Source organism: Benincasa hispida, chromosome 11, assembly GCF_009727055.1.
Source record: "Benincasa hispida cultivar B227 chromosome 11, ASM972705v1, whole genome shotgun sequence".
NCBI classification, from domain to species: domain Eukaryota; kingdom Viridiplantae; phylum Streptophyta; class Magnoliopsida; order Cucurbitales; family Cucurbitaceae; genus Benincasa; species Benincasa hispida.
Window position 1 is genome coordinate 62,092,328 of NC_052359.1, and position 22,212 is coordinate 62,114,539.

General features: G+C 33.2%; 1 protein-coding gene across 1 annotated transcript; it reads right to left on the reverse strand.

Annotated features, from left to right (window-relative positions):
- Window positions 1-6,601: 6,601 nt before the first annotated feature.
- Window positions 6,602-9,382, reverse strand: LOC120091045 (L-type lectin-domain containing receptor kinase S.4). Its single transcript, XM_039048845.1, has 2 exons — window positions 7,797-9,382; window positions 6,602-7,704 (listed from the first exon to the last, which is right to left on the reverse strand). The coding sequence occupies exons 1-2, from the start codon at window positions 9,177-9,179 to the stop codon at window positions 7,039-7,041; spliced, it is 2,049 nt and encodes a 682-aa protein (XP_038904773.1). The 5' UTR covers window positions 9,180-9,382; the 3' UTR covers window positions 6,602-7,038.
- Window positions 9,383-22,212: the final 12,830 nt, after the last annotated feature.

Sequence of the window (22,212 nt, forward strand, 5' to 3'; positions counted from 1 at the left end):
ACAGACCAGCCTCTTCCAATAGTTGAAGTGTATAGTGCCTTTGAGAAATAGATACACTTTTACGTGATCTTGCTAACTCGAGACCTAAGAAATATTTGAGAGATCCAAGGTCTTTTGGTTTGAAACGGTTGTGCAACAATGTCTTGAACTGACTGATTTGCTGTAGATTTTCTCCTATTATGATTATATCATCAACATAAACAAGAAGGGTAATGAATGAGTTTCCTTGACCACGAACAAACAAGAAATAATCATCTTTCGATTGAGTGAAGCCCAGCTCAATCAAAACATTAGAGAATTTTGCAAACCATTGTCATGAGGCTTGCTTCAAACCGTATATGACTTCTTGAGTTTGCATACAAGTTTGCCATTCTAATGAGAAGAAGCCTGAGGCTTGTAATCGAGAGGGAGATCCATGTACACCTCCTCAAACAAATCACCATAGAGGAATGCATTATTAATATCTAATTGGATGAGATTGTAAGTAAAACTCGAACATTGACCAACTTTGCAACAGGGGAAAAGGTCTCAATAAAATCTAATCCATCTTGTTTAGTATAGACCTTGGCAACAAGCCTTGCCGTGTATCTCTCTACTATTCCATCAACTTTATGTTTGATCTTATAAACCCATTTGTGGCCAATTGTATGCTTTGTTGGAGGTAGAACCACAACGTCCCAAGTATGATTGTCTTCCATGGCCTGAATCTCAAGTCTCATAGATTCCTTCCAATGATAAAAAGGGATAGCTTGTTGATAAAATTAATGCTCGTATTGAGAAGACATGGCCAAGGAAAACGTTTGAAAGGGTTGAGATGGGCTTTCATAGAATAAAGCAGCTGATATGGGATCAAGGGAGGAGGAAGAAAGCAAAGGAGTTGAGTGAATAAAGCTACAATGGTAGTCTTGGAGATAAGAATGAGGCTTAGAGATTCGGTTGGATTTTCTTGGTTCAAAAGTAGGAGTAGATAGATGGAGGTGGGAAACGTCAGGCTGTGTGGTAGGGGTAGATGTACTTGGTTCAGAAATTGGGTCAAGGATGGATCAGACTGTAGGGTAACAAGGTTGGATGGTTGTAAAGTGGATAAAAGAGGTGATGTATTTGTAGCTGATGGGTCTGTAGGGCTAGATAAAAAAAAGGTGAAAGTAGGCTTGTATTAGTAGGACTATCAGCTGGTTGGTCATTGGGTGAAGAAATATCGGTAGGATTAGAAGTATCGTTAAGTGTGCTAGATAAAGGGGCTTAAACATTGACTGTTGGACAATGTATGGGTTGAATGGAGAAATCAACATGAATTGATTTGGGTAAAACAAAGTCATGAAGAAAAGATGGTTGGTCATTTTTGGAAGTGACTTTATGGAAAGGCAAAATTGACTCTTGGAAGACAACATCTCGAGATATGAAGAATTTACTGTTTTCAATATTAAACAACTTATAAGCCTTCATACCAGATGGATATCCAACGAAGACAACAGGTGTGGCTCGTGGTTGGAATTTGGTTTTGCCATTTTGTAAAGTAGATGCAAAACATAAGCATCAAAAGGTTTTTAGGAGAGATTAGTCAACTGCCCTGCCATGTAAAAGCTCATATGGAGTCTTCTAGTTTAGAAGAGGTGAGGGAGTTCAGTTGATGAGAAAAACAGATGTTAATATACATTCACTCCATAAATGCAAAGGAACTCAAGAATGGAAGAAAAGGGCTCAAGCAACATTCATTATGTGCCGATGTTTTCTTTCAACAATAGAGTTTTGCTTTGGTCTTCCCACACAAGAAAATTGGTGGATAACACCTTTCTGAAGAAAAAATTTAGTAAAACACAGTTCTGGGGCATTATCTGAATGAAAAATTTTGATTCTCTTATTATATTGAGTTTCTACATATGCAAAAAAGTGTGGGATGATACAAAGTACATCAGATTTCTTTTTCATTAAAAATACCCAAGTATATCTATTGTGATCATCAACCAAGATAAGAAAGTACTTATAACCAAAATAAGAACATGTAGAAATAGGTCCCCAAACATCAGCATGTATAGTGTCAAAAAGAGTAGATGCTCTATGATTATGTGATTCAAAAGCTAATCTCTTTTGTTTTTCTAATGGACAGATTTAACAAGGATGTGAATGATGCAATGAAGAAGAATCAAGTGATAAAATGTTCTTTAAAGCTGATAAACGAGAGATAGAAGGATGGCCAAGCCTAGAATGCCATAGCTCAGATGAAGTGTGTGAGACAACATTGACAATGAAAGAAGCTTGCACAAAATCAACAGCTTCATATGGATTCTCCAGGAGATACAGCATCACATAGTTTACCCCTGCTAATAGTCCTCAAAGTGGATTTGGCCTGAATATCACAATATCCATTTGAAAATTGGACAGACAGAGAATTATTAGACATGAATCACTGATAGATATCAAATTGTATTGAAATTCTGGTACAAAGAGTACATGATGAAGAGTTATGGACCCAAAGAGGACAAGTGAACCAGCATAGTGAACCGGTATTTGTGTTTTGTTAGGCAAAAGAACAAAACTAGCAAAAGGCTTCAAATCAGCAAAGATATGTTTTTGAAAACATATATGGGTTAATGCACCTGAGTCAATAATCCAGTCACCAAAAGGAATATTAGAAGAATATGTACCTGCTACATGATTAATAGCATCATTGTCAACCTTAACAACAGCTAATTTGGACTGAAGCACGGTGAGTATATTGTGGCATTGAGTAAGTGTTTCATTGTTGAGGTTGACAGAAGATGCAAATGTTGTTTGAGTGGTGTCAATGGCTGGATTTGAAGCAAAAGGGTCAGCATTAGGTACTTTATGAACTTGGTTATTTGTTTGGTTTCTTGGCTTATAACCAGGTGGATAGCTATGTAGTTTATAGCATTTGTCAATGGTGTGACCAGAAATGTGACAATAAGTGCATACAGGCCTATTCTTGTTCTGTTTGGAGGAATTATTTGAGTTATAGTTTGGTTGTGATTGTGGGTTGTTTTCTGGCTTGTGGACAGCTAAGGGTGACAGCAGGGGATGGATGGGTATAGACTAAGATATGTTGTTTTTGTTGAACAATTAAAAGAATAGGCCTTATTTATTGGTCAAGGAGGGTCCATAAGGAGTATTTGGGACCGAGCATGATTATACTCATCATTTAAACCCATCAAAAAACACAACAAGTATTCAAATGAATGAAATCATCAGTTGATCTAACACCACCACAGGTACATTTTTCACATGTGCATCCCGGTCGATAAGATATATATTCATCCTATAAGCTTTTAATCTTGAAAAATACATGGTGACTGAATGTTGTACTTGCTTCAGATTAGATAAACTGTGTTTTAATTGAAATGTGTGAGGACCATTTCTTTTCTGAAATCTATCTTGAAGATCAAGCAAATTTCTCTAACAAAATTGGTAGAAAGAATGTTGGATGAAATTTATTTCGAGACAGAGTTTAAAATCCAAGCAATCACAACATTATTATTCCGAATCCAAAGAGGAAGTAGGTCACCTGTGGGTTGAACAATGGATCCATCAATGAACCCTAACTTGTTGCGCATCGAGAGTGCCAGATTCATCGACAGCTCCAAGTGACATAACTGTTGTCTGTGAGAGGCTCGATGACAAGAACAAGGTTGGAAGTGTCACTGTGATGAAGAATGTAAGGATTATTGTGAGAAATTGAATAAGATTTTTGATTAGAATTGGAAAAATCAATCGATGGGATGGAAAGTGTCAGAAGATTCACCGGGATGTTGCACTGAAAATGAATTGGCGGTGGCAGAAGGTCAGTCAAAGGAGGAATGAGATTCATTGTTTGGAGGGAAGAAGATGAAGGGTAAAAGTTTAAAAAACTTACCATATTAAAATTGAAAAATGGAGAAATTTGGAAAGGAAAAAATATATTCACTTTCCCATTCTTTATTCCTTCATCACTTTTATATACATTATTCAATAATGTAAAAAGACTAAAAAGAGCATAACTAAGAAACTTATTAACAAAAAGTATAACCAGTACATACCTAATCAGTTTTTACATCTAATAAATCTAAATCCTAAATTTTCATAAGTGTATCTAAATAAAATATAATTGAGGGTTTAAATTGATACATCTGAATAACCACAAAAGCACTCATATTTTTATATATCCGATTAACCACGAAAGCACCCATATATAAATTAAAGGCTGTAAAGAGAACTCTTTACTAACTCCATCACTGAATGGAAATATTATAGAAGGAATAATGAGAAGAAACCCTAGAAAACTCGTAGATCATGTCAACGAGTCCTTATAAACTGAAATTGGGCTTTTACAAAACTGAAATACCTAGAAACAAGTAAATGGGCCTAACATACCAAAGCCATTTTGAATGGACTGGCTTAACAGGTTGAGTGTAATCACTTCACTTGATCTTCTATCCTCTGCGCTCTATGCTCGCTACTCGATGTCAGATGTTCAAATAAATACATAAAGAGAAAGAAGAAGATACCCAAAAAAGGGAAAAGAAAAAAAAAGATCACAAAACGAACAAAGAATGATACATTTGAGGATGAAATGATAATTTTACATGGTGATGATGAAGACCAAAATTCATTGGTTTTGAAATTTGAATTAATTCTCATTTGGTCCCCATAAAGTGTGGTGTACAATTATTCTCAATTTAAACTTAGAATTTCTTTTTAGAATCATCCATATGTTTAATCTAACTGACTATTTTGTAAAACTAACATTTGAAAAAGTCTACATACGTTTGAGAAATGATGGATGATTTTCAAAAGTAATCATATTCAAGAATCTAAATTGATTGGTTTATGAAAATTAAGGCTATTTCCTCTCTATTTCTTATAATAATTTGCATTTTTCTTAAATACAATGATTGAATTATTAGGCAAATTTCAAAAACGAAAACAAGCTTTTAAAAACTACTTTTTTTTTCTAATTTTGGTTTAATTTTTTAAACAATTGGTAAAAAGTAGATAACAAAGGTATAAATTTAAAAATAAAGTAATAGTGTCTATAAATTTAATTTTAAAGAAACAAACAGCAAAAGTCAATTGATTAACATACCAGACTAGAAAATTAAATGGACCCAAAATACAAACTTACCATGAACCTTGAACATTCAAGGAAATGGTTATTATGACTATCAACTACACGGTTTTGAAGACTATTGAATCTACCTTTTTCACTCGATAATACTTCGAAGATGTCCCACAAAGGTAGGTTAGTTTGGATTTAAAAGAGAACAGCTAATTATGCTTAATCGCGAGGTTATGGATCCAAAAGAACAGCAAAAAGACGCGAAAAGTCCAGAATCGCAGCAAGCAACACAACTGCCAAATGCCAACTCATGTTTCCACCGCCACCGCCAAATCACCACCTTTTTCCGACAACAGAAAAAATGAAAGTTCAAAGTTATGTCCAACCAAATTGCCTCTCTTTCCTTTCATTTTTGTTTTTTCAAATTGCATTGGAGAATCATTTAGGCTTGAGCTTGATAAACACTACTCTACTTCCAATTTATTGGTCTTTTTGTCTGTCATTTACATTTTAGAGTCTCTTAAAATTCGAAGACTAATTTGAAAACTAAAAGAACAAAATCATTATGAATTATTTTGAATCAAAAATCATAATAAAAACATAACCTGATACGACCTAAAAAAAGCCATATCCAGGCTACCACCCCAAAGCTAGAATGGGTATGGGAATGGGAATGAATTGACTTGGGCCTTGCACAAGTCAATGCACACGACCTCTATTGAGCTTAGCAAATAATTAGCAGATTATGTCTCGATCTAGTGAGATAAATAAATATCTTAGAGAGGTTTCGAGACTCAACGAAGATGACCTAGGTCATCATATCAACCTTATAAAAAAATGCATCACTATAATTTGGAGAAGCAAGTCCACTCTCCACTCACAAACACTTGACTTGCTACCATTTTTCACGATCATTAAATTATGTGTGACAAATATCACACCAGTGTACAAGTTTTTCTTTCTTTTATTAGTTATGTTCTCCTCCAATCTAAACAAATTTATGGTTGTTGTCACATAGAGTTAAATTCTTTTTCCTATTCAAATTTTAAAATCAACACGTATTTAAAAACTTGTTTTTGTTTTTAGAATTTATAAACAATGGAAATATATATATATAAGAAAACTAGTCCAATTGTAGCTCATCATATGTATGGGATGTCTCCTTATTCATATGGTGATAGTTGCCAATTAAAATAGAATATTTTCTCAATTTGTTTTATAAGGGTAGGTTACTTTTTTTTTCTTTTTTTTTTTTTTTTTTGTATTTTTTAGCAACTTGAAACTCTTTTTTTTTTTTTTTAAGATTCCACGTTAGACTATCTTGAATTCATTAGTCATGGATGAACTAAGTTAAGTTTAAAAAATTAAATTAAACAAAAAACATATATAAATTGAATTCAAGTTGACAAACAAGGAATTGATTGGACAACTCAAGAGTCCTGGTCTTACAAACTCTGTGGTACATAGTAAAATAAAAGAATATGGTATATATTTTATATTGGTTGCAACTTGCAATATCCTGGAGCGAAATTTATCTCATGGAAACAAAGGTTTAAACATAGAGATAGGAAGTATAAGAAAGACTTCATTGAAATGTGGGCCAAAATCAAACATACAGTCAAAACTCATTAAACTCTATGGATATGACTTATGAGCATAAATAATTTCTTTTCTTAACTATTGCTTCACAAAGTAAGAATATGAGGAGCCCAATGTTTGACTCCAAATTCCCATTTTTCCTTACTTTTGCCTTTGCTTCAACCCTTTCTCCCAGCTGCCAATCAAAGCCAACTTCTTCATTATAATTTCTCCTCCAAAAAAGACATCTAAGCCCTGAAGAACATACATTAAACCACTTTAATTTACATCAAAACCTAATCATATCTAACATTAATCATCAAGAGAGAATAAGGGGGAGAGAGATTGTGTTTCTTATGATTTTGGAGCTTTTTTTTTTTCTGTTTACAAATGGAAGTCATCATCAGAAGTCAGTCTCTGCCATTGAGAAGCGAAAGAGGAGAAGTTGAAAATGAAGCAAAACTCATATCCATATCCTTGTTTCCCGTCGATGAATAAGAACTAAATTTGTTAAATGAAGAAGAAGCAAATGAATTCACAAAATCATCGAACCCTTCACCATTCCTCCCTCCTTCCACCACTTTCGGCGCTGATATCTCCTCAGGAACTCCAATTTCCCCCTCCAGAAACCTCACCACCTGCCTCATACTCGGCCGCGCGGCCGCCAAATCGTTCGAACAAAACAACCCCAGTTTCAAAATCATCACTGCCTCACCCACATTGAAATCCCCTTTCAGTTTTGGATCCATTACGTCCAGCAATTTCCCTTCCCTGTAATTCTCCCACACCCAATCCACCAGCACCAGCTCTTCCGACGAAGATTTCGGGTCGATTGGCCGCCGCCCGCAGGCCACTTCTAGCAAAAGTGCGCCGAAGGCATACACATCCGAGCTGGTGGTGGCTTTTCCTGTTCTGGGAAGCTCTGGCGCCAGATATCCCAGAGTGCCGACGACCCGAGTCGTGCTCGGGTTCGCCCCGTGTTCATATAGTCGAGCTAGGCCGAAATCGCCTAGCTTCCCATTCATCTCGCCGTCGAGCAGGACATTACTGGCCTTCACATCTCTATGAATCACCACCTGTGTTAAAAGAACATGAATCAACGATTAAATTCTGTCACTAATTAACTCTTGAAAAGAAGTTTATGGGATTTCAGTAGTGATTTAACAACCTGCTCGTAGCCTTCGTGCAAGTAGAGCAAACCGGAGGCGACGCCCTTAATGATTCTGAACCTCTGTTCCCAACTCAGGTTCACATCCGGGTCATCGAAAATGTAGTTATCCAAGCTCCCATTAGCCATAAAATCATAAACCAGAAGCAGATCGCCACGGCGGCGACACCATCCCAGCAACTGAACCAAGTTCCGGTGACGAAGCCGGCCAATGCTAGCGATTTCCGACACAAATTCCCTTAGGCCCTGTTTCGATTCGTGAGAAATTCGCTTCACAGCCACTTGGATTTTCGAATTCGGCAAAGTCCCTTTGTAAACTTTCCCAAACCCACCGCGCCCTAGAAGCTCTTTATCCCTAAATCGCTTAGTCGCTTGCTTGAGCTCCTTGTAAGAGTATCGATGAGGGCCGATTTCGTGCTCCCAGGCCTCGATTATATCAGCGTTTTTTATCTTCCAAATGATTAAACCAGCGACACAAATCGCGATTATCACAATCAAAACGGCCGCAACAGAAACCCCAATTGTAAAACCAGTGTGCTTCTTCTTCGGACCTGGAACAGAAGGCAAAGAAGACAGATCCAGAGACTGAGCTGGTCCATTCATACTGAAACTCCATCCCAACACATAGTGCGAACTTGCAAGAAGCCCAGTTGAGGCCGAAAACCCAACGAACATAGACTCCTGAAGAATCGGAGAGAGATCTACATTAAACGACAGAATCGGCTTCTTGGGTTTTGTGGAAAACGGAGAAAGTGACACCGTGAGGGAATTTACAGAGGAATCGTAATCGATCCAAGCTTGAATCGGCCTCCCACTTTTTAGAGTTAAGTTCTGCTTGGTGGGTCCATCGTCGACGAAATAGGAAGCGGTGGTGGAGACATTAGAGACCATATTGTTGAGATTAATTCCAACATGGTTGTCGTTGATGTCGCCGAACTCGAAATCTTGAACGGTGTCGAACTCGACGGCGAAGAGATGGTTCGTCAAGTTTCCAACGTCGGTAGCATTGAGAAGGCCTAAATACTGACTGGGAAGTCCACGGAGGTTCTTCGAGTAAGCAATGGTGAAGGCAAGGCCATGACCGCCTAGGGTCGGGTACTCGGGGACGATGGCAATGACAAAAGCGGTGGAGAACGAAAAAGCTTTACCATCGGAGGAGTTTTTGAAGCGAACTGGGGTACTGTAAAAGGCATGACCCTGTAGTCGACTGGTATCGTTAGTGAGCTTTAAGATTCCGTTCTGCTCGATCTTGGCTATGTCAGTGAGAGTTAAGTTGGCAGCGGCGGCAGCGTCCTGAAATCCGGCAAAGTAGAGCTGCTGAGATGCGGCGGGGGCGGCGACGCAGAGGAAGAAGAAGAAAGAGAGAAAACAGAGTTGGGCCATGGAGAAAGGGAAGGATAGGGATCTAGAAGGTTATGCTATGAATGTTGAAGAAATTAGATGGGGTGAGGGAGATAAGAAATGGCATGGTTAGCAGATTTTGTTGAATTGAAGTTTAAAGAAAAAGACAGAGGAGGGAGAAAGAAGAGAGAGAGAGAGAAAGGGAATCAGAATGACAATTGTGAAGAAGGCAATGGGAGCCTCTAAAATGGGTCATTGTCAGCTCACAGTTCACATGAGGAATGAGGAAGCCTAACCCTTTTTTTCTTTTTATTATTATTATTATTATTATTATTTTATCAAAATGATTATGATTTTTTTTAAGAATATGACAATATGGGAGCTATTTATGAAATTATCTTCTTTAAAATATTGCCTCTTTAACTTAAATCTTAAAGTTTACTAAACGACTTTATGAAAGAAACCAAGTGTAAAAATCAAATTTTACATATCACGAGTTAACTTGTCTGCATCATGGCATGAAAAGATCTATAAAAATGTCCATGTGGAATCAAATCATTCTCCTTTGAAATGGTTATTCCATTCAATCATAGTCTTCCATAGGTTGTAGTTATACTTATATACACTAACATTTCTTTCATTTTTTTTAAATTAAATTACAATTTTAGTTTCCAAATTTTTAAGAATTGTCTGTCTTTGATTCCTCATTTTTTTAAGTTCTTATCATACCGTCTATTTATGAGAATTTTATTAAATTATGAAGGTTAGATTTTAATTATAAATCATAAGAACTAAACTCTAACTTTCACCAAATTATAGGGATCAAATTTACAATTTAATAAAAAAAAAATCCTTTTTGTCCCTTAAAACCATGGTATTAGATTTCCCTTAAAACAATTTATCATTTTCATTGATGTTTCCACATTTTCATGAATTTGATATCTACATCATCAAGGATGAACCGACATTTTAATTATGTTGACAAAAATCTATAAAACACAAAAATAAATTAATAAATGAGCAACAAAATATCACTAATGTGTATATAAATAAACAATAATATTGTAACTTAAAAAAAACATACAATATTTATTTACTATTTATTTTTTTAAAAAAAATTATCGATATCGACATTTACATCAATATATAAATTGAGATTTCAATATTGTCATGAACCTTGCTTAAAATTATAGTATTAAATTTATGTTTACAGTCGATAATTCCATCCATATTTCCAAGTTTTTATGGTTATAATATCGACATGAGAGATGAATCTATATTTCTATTGTATAGTATAAAAATCCATGAAACATAAAAAAAAATAAGTAAAATAATATAAATAATAGACATATTAAATTATTTAAAAATCATAAATATTTATTTACTCATTTAAATATTTTTTTAACTTTTGTTTTTATAATTTTTTAAATATATCTATCTAAATCGACATTTTATCAATAGATAATTTTCGTAAAATCAACCCCTCAGATATTTTTGTTGAAATAGACTTTTTAAACATTGCTTAAAACTCATTCAAATCCATATGAAAAAATAATAATTAAAAAAAGACGCATTAAAACCATTAGGAGAGAGAGAGAAAAACATTCAACTTAATCATTTATAAATTGACACATACACTAGCTCTTGAATTATTATCCAACTTAATCATATATAAATTGTGCATGTTATATTTTGTGTGACAATGGAATTTTGAAATAGTACCTCCACGTGTTCGTATAATATTACTATTCAAATGCATCTCCTCCACTTTCTCTTTCTTTTTTTCATTCATTCTTAAGTTTTTTCTAAACCAATATATATATTTCTAAGCAACTTTGAATATAATCCAAGAGACTAGAGTAACATTTTCTTTTTATATGGGTCAACTTCAATATTCTTATCAAAGAAATTATTAAAAATATTAAGTTTCTATAAAATTGATCGAGTGGAAATTATTCGTACACCACAATCTACAATATTTTTTAATATAGACAACAAATTGTAACAATCTCCACCTTACAATTATTAGATAGAAAAAATACAACTCAAACAAATAAATTTATCAAAAAGAAGGGGTGGTTTTATATGCATTTTTAAGTGACCTTTTTAGCCATTTCAATAAAGGCCACTATTGACATGTGCTCCAAAGTTGTGTATATTTTAGAAAATTTTGTATACTTTGCTAAAGAAAACTCTGTATACTTCTCTAGTTTATTTTATTTTCTTGAGATCCCTCTCTCTACTTTTAATTGCAGAGAAGGGCCTTGAAAGGGATAAAATAGTTGGTGATGAAGGACCAATGACAATGAGGCAAGTTGACAATAGCAAAAATAACAAGCTTGAAGGGAATAATTAATTTAAAATTTATAGCAGCCCAAACTTTCATTTTCACCTTTTCCCTTTTTCTTTTGCCTTCTCATTTTCTAAGTTGATTCAACCATCCATAGACTTGGACAAGGAGGTCCAAAAATTCTTCCAAACCTCACCTATACAAATCTTTTTGTTGGCTATCTTTTTTTTCCCCTCTAAAATTAATTAAAAATACTAAATTGAATGGTTAGTATTAATTTAGAATAATACCACTCAATTTCAAAAACTTCTTTATGAAGATCGAGAAATGAAAAACCATATTGAATGTTTCAATTGTGTTCGAGTAAAACAAAGTTGTTAAGTTCTATTTGACTGTCAAACTTTAAAACTCTTTCTTTGAATTATGTTATTTCGTATTTAATTTTTACATTGTATTTAATATAAATCTTAGGATATTCATTTCAAAATTTGAGAATGGACTTAATTAAAATACCAAATCTAAGTAATCCCATGTAAGATTCTATTTAATATATAATAAAAATTTAAGGATAAGAAAAAAAAAATTATAAAGTCGTAATAGTTAGGTGTTGAAGAGAGAGTTGATGTGATATTTGAGTAGGTTAAATCTGGATTAGTCTGTAGGAAATAAATATTAAATCTCGACTTGGAATTTGTTGATTTAATTTAATCACGAAGTAAGAACATAAAGTTTGAATGACATGAATACTTTTTTAGTATTCAATAAGGTTGAATGAGATCAAACTTTTCATTGTATGAGTAATATTTAATATCATGTTGGATGTTACACAACATCATTATTATAATAATAATTGTATTTGTAGGTCCTATTGCGATTTGCAAACAAACACATAAATCAATATTTTGGGTATTTGAGTCATGAATCAAGCAGTTCATAACAGTAAATTTTGTTGCTGTTTAGGTTGGATGTTTTATTGAAATATTGTAAATTTAAAAATTAATTAAGAAAATATGGTGGTTTTTAAACTATTTATGGATTTGTGGTTGTTTTGTAGGTTGTCGAAAGTTGAAGGCTCGACAATGGAGCTTGTCGAGTGTTCAACATTTGACATATAACCCGTGAACTACCAAATGTTTGTCAAGTGTTCAACATTCGACCTCTTTAGGTCGAAAGTTCAACACTCGATAAAGTCTTCTACCAAGATTCTTTGCCTTCTCCATGCCTCTGGCTTCTTTGCATGTTCAGTCTTCTTGCATGCAAATCAGAAGCTACACACCATGCTGGTCATGACTTTATGGCCAGCTTTCTCGTGGGTCGAGTGTTTGTCTTTTTAAACACAATCACAGATCCATTTTACCTTGAATTAGAAATCCTCTCCTCCCAACTCCCTCTTCTTCCTTTCATCAGAAACCATTTCCTCCCTTTTTTTACTTTCCATTTCCATTTCACATTTTTCTGTTTCATCAAATTGTTTTCACATTTTTCATCACAAATTATACTTGTTTGTTAATTTACTCTATTAGATTTTTATTTTTTAAGAATAATTATAAATTTTTTTTTTGTTCTTATATTATTATTTTTTTTTATAAGTTATAGATTCTAATATTTTATTTTTTGTAGTTGTTGCTGGATAACAAATAACAAAAAAAAGTAAACGTTGTCACTTTGAAGGAAAAAAAGAAGTACGATCGAATTTGTGATTTAATTTTTATTTATTAATAGTTTTTTATTTTTAATATTTGTTTATGTTAAATCTATCATTTTTATTCCTTATATTGATTTTAATAATTTTTTAATATTAGTTATATATCTATTGTGATTTTTATTGTGTTTTAATATTAGTTTAATATCTTATTGTGATTTTTATTGTATTTTTATTAATATATTTCTCATGATATTTGATTTTCTTAGTATTAACTTTGAGAAATTAGTTTAAATAGTTTAGTTTAGTATTAACTTTATTGTAATTTTAGTATTAACTTTATTACCTTTGAAAAAATAATTTAATTTAGTATTAACTTTATTGTGATTTTAGTATTAAATTTGAAAAAAAGAAAAGCAAAACTTTAGTATTAACTTTGAAAAAATAGTTTAAAACGTTTAGTTTAATTTAATACCTTATTGTTATTTTTATTGTGTTTTTCTTAATATATTTCTGATGATATTTGATTTTTTTAATATTAACTTTGAAAAATTAGTTTAAAAAGTTTAGTTTAGTATTAACTTTATTGTGATTTTAGTATTAACTTTATTACCTTTGAAAAAACATATGTTTAGTTAGTATTAATTTTTATGTGATTTTAGTATTAACTTTATTTACCTTGAAAAAATAGTTTATTATAGTATTAACTTTATTGTGATTTAAAGTATTAAATTTGAAAAATAGCAATAAACTTTAGTATTAATTTTGAAAAAATAGCTTAAAGCGTTTAGTTCGGTTTAATACCTTATTGTGATTTTTATTGTGTTTTTTTAAATATATTTCTTATGATATTTGATCTTTTTAGTATTACTTTGAAAAATTAGTTTAAAAAGTTTAGTTTAGTATTAACTTTATTGTAATTTTAATATAACTTTATTACCTTGAAAAATAGTTTAGTTTTAGTATTAACTTTATTGTGATTATAGTTTAGTTTAGTATTTAACTTTATTGTGATTTTAGTATTAACTTTTTTACCTTTGAAAAAAATAGTTAAGTTTAGTATTAACTTTATTGTGATTTTAGTATTAAATTTGAAAAAATAGCAAAGTATTAACTTTGAAAAAAATAGTTTAAAAAGTTTAGTTTAGTTTAAACCTTATTGTGATTTTTATTGTATCTTTTTTAATATATTTCCTATGATATTTGATTTTTTTAGTATTAACTTTGAAAAATTAGTTAAAAAAGTTTAGTTTAGTTTAGTATTAACTTTATTGTGATTTTAGTATTAACTTTATTATCTTTGAATAAATAGTTTAGTTTAGTATTAACTTTATTGTGATTTTAGTATTAAATTTGAAAAAATAGAAAAACATTAGTATTTTTAATATATTGTGATTTTAGTATTAATTTTATTGTGATTTTTAACATATTTCTTATGATATTTTAATTTTTTATCGTTTTTTGTTTTTGTTTAAGTTTGATAATTAGTAAAACAATTAGTAATGTATTGTTTGTTTATTTTTATATATATAGAAAACGGCGGACAAATGTTTGGGATTTATGTCGTTTACAAATGGTAATACGATGATATTGATGGAGTTGATTATGACCAACCACCAAGTGAGGTTTTTAGTAAAAATGTGAACAGTGGAATTGTGTTTAAACAATTCATTAAAATGGTTGGGACGTTACTTAGTGCAGATATGAGAAAAAATGAGTTAGAAATAATATATAGACATTCTAATCTAGAACCATCAGGATCAATAAGGTTTATGTCATTTCCTATTCCGAATGAACAAGCTATGAACTTGATGTTCTTAATCACGATGCCACTCTCGAATTTAATGCATTTGTATGTAAATGTAAGTAGGATAAGGTTGGATATAAACTTGAATGCACCGTTTAGTCAGTTTGAATATCCAACTCAATGTATTGATCCTGAACTAGAATCAGTTACATCACCATGTGATAATGAAGATATAGCGGCTAACAATTAGTACAAAGATTTCAGAACAGAAACGAACGATGAATTTGAAGAGTTGGTTTTTTATGGTCATGAACATGAGTTACCTTCAGATACATTCAACAATTTAGATATGAATGTACTAGATAGCATTCGAGAATACAACCCAATTGTAGCCTCTGTAGATATTGACAATATCCAATTGTATAAGGGGATGATTTGTCAAGACAAAGAAATGCTACAACATGCGGTCAAATGTTTTGCTATTAAATGTCACACACCATATGTGGTTGTGGAATTCGATTTGGGCAATTTGGTGTAAGAAGTGGGAAGAAGGTTGCAAATGGAGACTTCGTGCAATAAAGAAAAAATTGCATGGCTTGTTCGAGATCAGTAAGTATGTTGAGCAAAATAAATGTTTTTATTCAGAACTGAGTCAAAGTCATGTGCAATTGGATTCATGAATGATTGCACTAGAGTTTTGTGATGTCATAAGGGAAAAACCATCTATCAGTGTGGCACAACTGCAGTCTGACATAAAATCAAAATGTGGACATCATGTTCCTTACCATAGGGTATGGGAAGGCAAAAAAAAAGCGTTTGCTAAAGTGTTCGGTGACTGAGATGAGTCATACAAATTGTTACCCAGGTGGTTGTAAATGGTTAAGCAAACCAATCTCGGAACAGGTGTAGAGTGGAGAGTGAAAGAAACGCTTACTGAAGGCCATGTTATCCTAACTTCTATATTTTGGGCATTTGGTCATTGTATAGAAGCTTTTAATAAATGTCAGCCGATAATTTAGATAGATGATACCAACTTGTATGAAAAATATCAAGAAAAATTATTGATTGCTACATCAGTTGATTCGAATGGGCATCTTCTTTTACTTGCATTCACCGTTGCAAATGAAGAGTCTGCAGACTCATGGGGATGGTTTCTGAAACACTTGATAGAAATTGTAACACACGAAGAGGTGTGTTTAATTTCAGATCGACATACTGGCATCATCGCAGTAGTGAACAATCCAGTAAATGGTTGATCGGGATCAAATGTCACCATCGTTTCTGCTTACAACATATCGTCAACAACTTTAATAAAAAATTACAAATTTAATACACTAAAAAATTATGTTTATCGTGCCAGGTATCAATTTCAAATTCAAAAGTTTAATAAAGCCATTGAAGACATCAAAGGAATAAATCGGAACGTCAAGATAAATACACCCGGTAATATTATTTTTTTTGTATATATATATATATATATATGTTATTAACAATTTGTTTCAAGCATATTTATAATACTAAGTGGAGTAAAAATTCAGGTACGCACACGAAAAAATTAATAAATAGGCTGCAAGATTTAGTAAACATGAAGTACAATCATATAATCGATATGAAGGTGTGTTTCATGTGAAGACCGGATGTCATAATCTTAATGTTAAAGGAGGAAATGTTCAAATATTGAGACTAAACGGGTCTGAGTGGTACTGTTCATGTAACAAGTGGCAAGCATTTGGCATTTCATGCTCGTATTTTATGGCAGTTTGCTCACATTTTAACATGAACTACAGAGATTTTATTGAGGATTACTATAAATTGTCTAAGTATGTTGAATGTTACTCTCCTCAATTTCAACCTGTACCGCATGAAGATTACTGGATCACGCACTCTAATATGTCCGCCTTATATGCTGATCAATTGTTGTTGAGAAAATCTGATAAACCAAAGAGTTCACGTTACCATAACGAGATGGATTAGACAGAACTAATCACTCGACAATGATGTGAGTTTTGTAATCAGTTAGGCCATAATCGAAGGAAGTGTCCTTCGTTATTAAGACAGGCTTTAGACAGTTAGGGATTGAGAAATAAATAATTTTTTTCATGTATATTTAAGTAAGTGTAGATGATACTTTTATTGTATATTTAATTTTTTAATTATAATTTATAAAGTTGTACATTATTCTTTTAATTAAGTTGTACATTATTTAATTGAGAAATAAATAATTTTTTTTCTTTTAGATCATGACTTTAAATTTAGGATCTATTGATCCTCATATTTTGTACGACCAATCCATTCATTGATAAACTGTTGTATGGAAAGATCGTAACACTGGAAAAATAGCTTGCAAACGTCGAGAGGCAGTAGTTCAGTGCAATCCCACTCCACCTTCGAATACTACCGCTACTTCGTACATCTAAATTTTATAAGGTTGCCAGATTGGGATTAATTCAGTTAGATTGGTATCTCATCACAACATTGGTCGAGAGATGGAGGCCTAAGATGCATAAATTTCATATGTCCATTGGAGAGTGCACTATCACTCTACAGAACATAGAAGTGTTGTTCGGGTTACCTGTTGACGGTGGGCTAGTCTCCGAAGTGATGTATGATGACTGGTTATAAATCTATCAATTGTACCTCGGTGTGACCCCACTTGTCGAAAAAAATTAAAGGATCGAGGTTAAGTTTAATATGGTTAGAGACACAATTCCGTGAGCTTGAAGATGATGCAAACGAGGAAACCGTCATGAGATATGCACGAGCATATATACTGCAAATGATGGGTGGAAGTCTGTTCTCCGACAAATCAAGTCATTTTGTTCACTTGATGTTCATGCTAAAGTTAGCTAACCTCTATGATGCGGGACGATATTCTTGGGATGGAGCATGTTTGGCATGGTTGTATACACAACTATGCAAAGCAACCAAACCTGAAGTTTGCGAGATAGTTGTGCCTCTGATACTTTTACAATTATGGGTTTTGGAGCGATTTCCAACAATGGCTCCATAGCTACAAATGATGCTTAGTTAGCTTGACAAGACTACGGTTCTCAGTATGTTATCTTAATTCAATTTAATTTTTATATGACTGATCTCGTTAATTCATAATCTAAATTATCGATTTAAAAATTTAGGTGGAGAGATAAATTTTGTGTGACTAGGACAGCTACACATTGTAAAACTCGAACCCTAATTATTTTAAGTAAGGGTAAATAATGAGATGTCTTTTAATAAGTTAAATGAAGCCATGTTTTAGGAGGGTTAGAGGCTAGAAACAAGAAGAAATAAGCTCTTGTGTAGCTAAGTGTAAACCCCGAATTCAAAGTTTCCTAAACAAGCATGTTTGGCTAAAGAAATATATATTAAATATCATATAAGTGGAAATCCATGTTATTTATAGGAGTTGTTGAGAAAGGAAAAGAAAAACATGTTAAATAAGGAAACTCACTTATTGGGTTTGCACGTGGCGGTTAATCCTTGAATTTGGGAGGCGGCAAGAAGATTAAAAGGGAAAATGAACTTCGAAAACTTGGTTTTGGGCAATCTACATGAGCAAATTTAATGAAAGCAGTGCCATTTAAAAGCTGGGAGAATCTAGTTTACAAGATTGTCTTGTTGGAGGAAGATGGCAGAAGAAGAAGAACAGAAAGTGATGAAATTATAGAAGAGACATAATCTTGGGTTAATCAGGGCCCGAGGTGAAGATTGAAAGCTCTAGGCCAAATTATAAGGAATTTTTGGTTAAAATTTTAAGGTAAGAAAACAACTCAATTCTAAACATGTTTATAGAAGGAATTTTCTTCAAAAGAGGTCTGGATTTTGAGTTATGAATTTTTAAAATTGTAACAGAGAATCTGAACATAAACAGACAACTGCTTGAGAAGAATAAGCAAACAGCTCACCATGGAGATTATAGCGAGATTTTGTGATAAGGATCTTGCTAATGAAGAAAATCTCGATAATTTTGTGAAGAGGATCTCGCTCTAGAAGGGAATCTCGCTAGAAATTGAGCTGAGTATCTCTGGTGTCATTGGTAAGGTGAGTATCATTGGTGTCGCTGATAAGATGAGTATCACTAGGATGAAGGTTTGCAAGGAAAAGCTTGATCTCACTCTAGAGGATCTCGCTGATCTCATTCTAGGGGATCTCGCCAGTAAAGTTGTCTTTATTGATGAATGTTCCTTTAATAATGAATTATTTGAGGTGTTTTACTAAGAATTCTAAGTAGTTTAACCGGGAATTATGTCCTTTCAGGCCAAGAAGAGCTAGAAGGAACATATAACCCGTTAAGAGGTCAACGAGCTGTGAGTGACTATGTGATGACTTACTGTTCTAATGATTTAGAGACTGTGATTTCTTTGAAGCTATTTCTCATGCTAAGTGTTTAAATGAATTGCCAATCAACATATTTATGAAGCTGTTTCTCATGCTAAGTAAAACATGTTTTCCATGGAATTGACATGATTTAGATATGTTATATTATCCAAATAATTTTAGTATGTTTAAGTAACTCCATTTTTATGATGAATTAGTATGATGGGTGAACTAGTATGATGAATTGAGCACTAAGCCTTAGTGTTCAACTAAAGGTTTATGACTAGTTATATGACGGATACTGAAGGACAATGAGAAGGTAACCTTTCAACTAAATGTTTATGACTAGGTATATGACGGATACTGAAGGACAATGAGAAGGTATCCTAAGGACACTAAAGGACAATTAGAAGATGTCCTAAGGATACTGAAGGACAATGAGAAGGTATCCTAGTCAAGTACCTAAGGTATAACGGTACTCAGTTATAGCCACGTGCATGTAGGTAATACGAAGTCAAAGGATTGAGCAATAGGGTTCTCCCCGACTAAAGTTGACATTGAGGGTTAGATCTAATAGTTCACTCTCAACTAATGATAAGGGTAGTCATATCTTCTCCTAGGCTAGAAGAATAGTTTGGAATTGCTAATGCTTATGAATGTTTATCAACGCATGTTGTTACTAATGTAGGAGGTTTCCAAGTATGTTTTCCATATCTAATGCATGCTAATAGTTTCTACAAGCTAGTTCAACATGATTTAAGTCAACATATGTTACAAAGTATGAAGCATGCGTTAGGGTTAAAGCTAAGGTTGAATGAAGCTTGATGTACTATGTTTTAAATACCTAAGATTTTCAAAGTACATGCGTTGGTATTTCTAAACATAATGAAAAGGGATACTGAAGGTGGGGAAGGTATCCTAAAGAGTTTTCTATGCTTTATTTGAGAGCTTGATAGCTTAAGTGAGTCGGATATTGAAGGTAAGGAAGGTATCTAAATAAATGTACCTAAGGTGTTGACGGTACATAGAAAACTCCACGTGCCGTAGGTAGTTCTGAATGAGAGGCCGAAGTATGGGTCTCCTAGGCTATATACCAACAAAGGGAGGCTGAAGTATGGGTCTCTTGGCTGGTAACAGACGCTGGGAGCAAGAGGGATGTGCTCGTTCTCAACTAAGGAATAATGATGTTTAATGGTGGTTTTAAAGGTTTTATGTACATGTTTTCTTGGTATACTTTAGTTTCAGTATTATGTTTTCAAGCTTTCAGTTTTGAGCATGGGATTTATATTTTTATTAAGTCACTCACTGGGCTTTTAACTCACGTTTTCAAATGTTTTCTTTTCCAGGTAGCGGTCAGTTCTCAAAAGAATTTTCTGCTGCTGCTCTGCCACTCAAAGGAACAGGTTGAAGGAAGCGTAATTGAAGACCTAGTTAGTTAGTACACATGTGTCTGTCTTGTGACTAGTATTCTTGCTGGGGCTCACTAGGTTGTAATATCCGTGTATGAGCAATGCTGTGAAACCCTGTAATGTAAATGTGTTAAGTTCTGAGTTAATTTGTATGTATTCAGGGTTTGAGCCATATTTAACAGGTAAGATAGGTAGTAAGTGCCAGTAAAAGGGTTGGTAACTGCTGCCGTCACCATTCCGTCCAGGTTAGGAGGGTAATCTGGTGCGGGGTGTGACACACATGTAGTCAGCCAGTATAGATATATGTTTGATCTGCTTCAACCTGATTAGATACATTAATACTGAGCCAAATTGATTATTTTATATAGATTTTTATTGTATTTGTCATTAATGTTTCAATATAATATTTTGTGTTTCAGATTATTTGGGAGCCTTACAAACTTGTTATGCACACTTTGTCCAATTTCTGTAAAATTAGTCAAAACATATAGCGGACGATAAGTTCTCACATATGTTTTCACATTGGTGAGTGGTATCTTCCTGACAGGGTGATGAGATAATTTGATTTTCAGCAGTATGTCCTATCGCCTTGTAATACTGAACCCCTATTGCATGATATTGACTTAAGAACTGAAGATTGGTCCCAAAAAGTTACATATTTGGTAGTGCGATAGCACTATCGTGCAAGGTTTATTGTAGTGGGGTTTCTATTGAGCAGTTTGACAGGGATGTCACTCAAAACTACATCAACTGGTATAATAATATCACAAGGCGCTACGTTACTCATCCGGGAGCAGCTATGGGTCATCTGATAAATAAATGAATATTATCTAATTATTTTTAATATAAATTTATTTTAAATATTATCTAATTATTTTATAATTCATAAAGATCGAACAATAATAGACTCCGTGATGCTGCGAATGATCCGAACTAGGTTCTTGCTATATGCAATGACATCTAGAGCTATATGGAGGAGATACATTATATGTACGATATACTTATTGTTCATCAACCAGCAGCTAGATCTAGAGGACCTGTTCGAGAAGAAGAAGATGAGTTCGATGAGGTTGCCCACAATATGGAAGAATTGCCCCCTATGATGTAGAAGAAAAGCCAAACTGATTATGTTAGTCCGATGATGATGATGCCAGCATTTGGTTCAGGATATTATGATTTAGAGGCTGGTCCATCGTCTTCATACGTGCATGGATATGGTCGCGATCGTCGAGAACATAACGAATATTTATATTATGAAGTGCCTGTAGAGGTACCAGAGCAACATCAAGAGGAACCAGAGCAACCTCAAGTTCGAAGTCAATGATGAAAACCAGCTCGAAATCGACGACGTCCGCCTTGTGGGACACATTTATTTGTTTTTAATTATTTTTATATAAATGAGATAATAGTTGTATTAATATGAATATTTTAATTTACACTTTATTATTTTTAAATTATGGAAGAAAACGTGAATGAGATATTATTTTATGTGATATTTTTTAGAGTTAAGTTAAGAAGATGGCGATAAAAAAATAATAACAAAGAGAGGTGTAATATTAAAATAACAAAATGGAAAAAAAATGATGGAAGCCGAGTCTTCAAAATTTGACTTAGACTTGTCGAATTTTGAAGACTCGACATCCTTTGTCGAGTTTCCAAGACTCGACAAACTA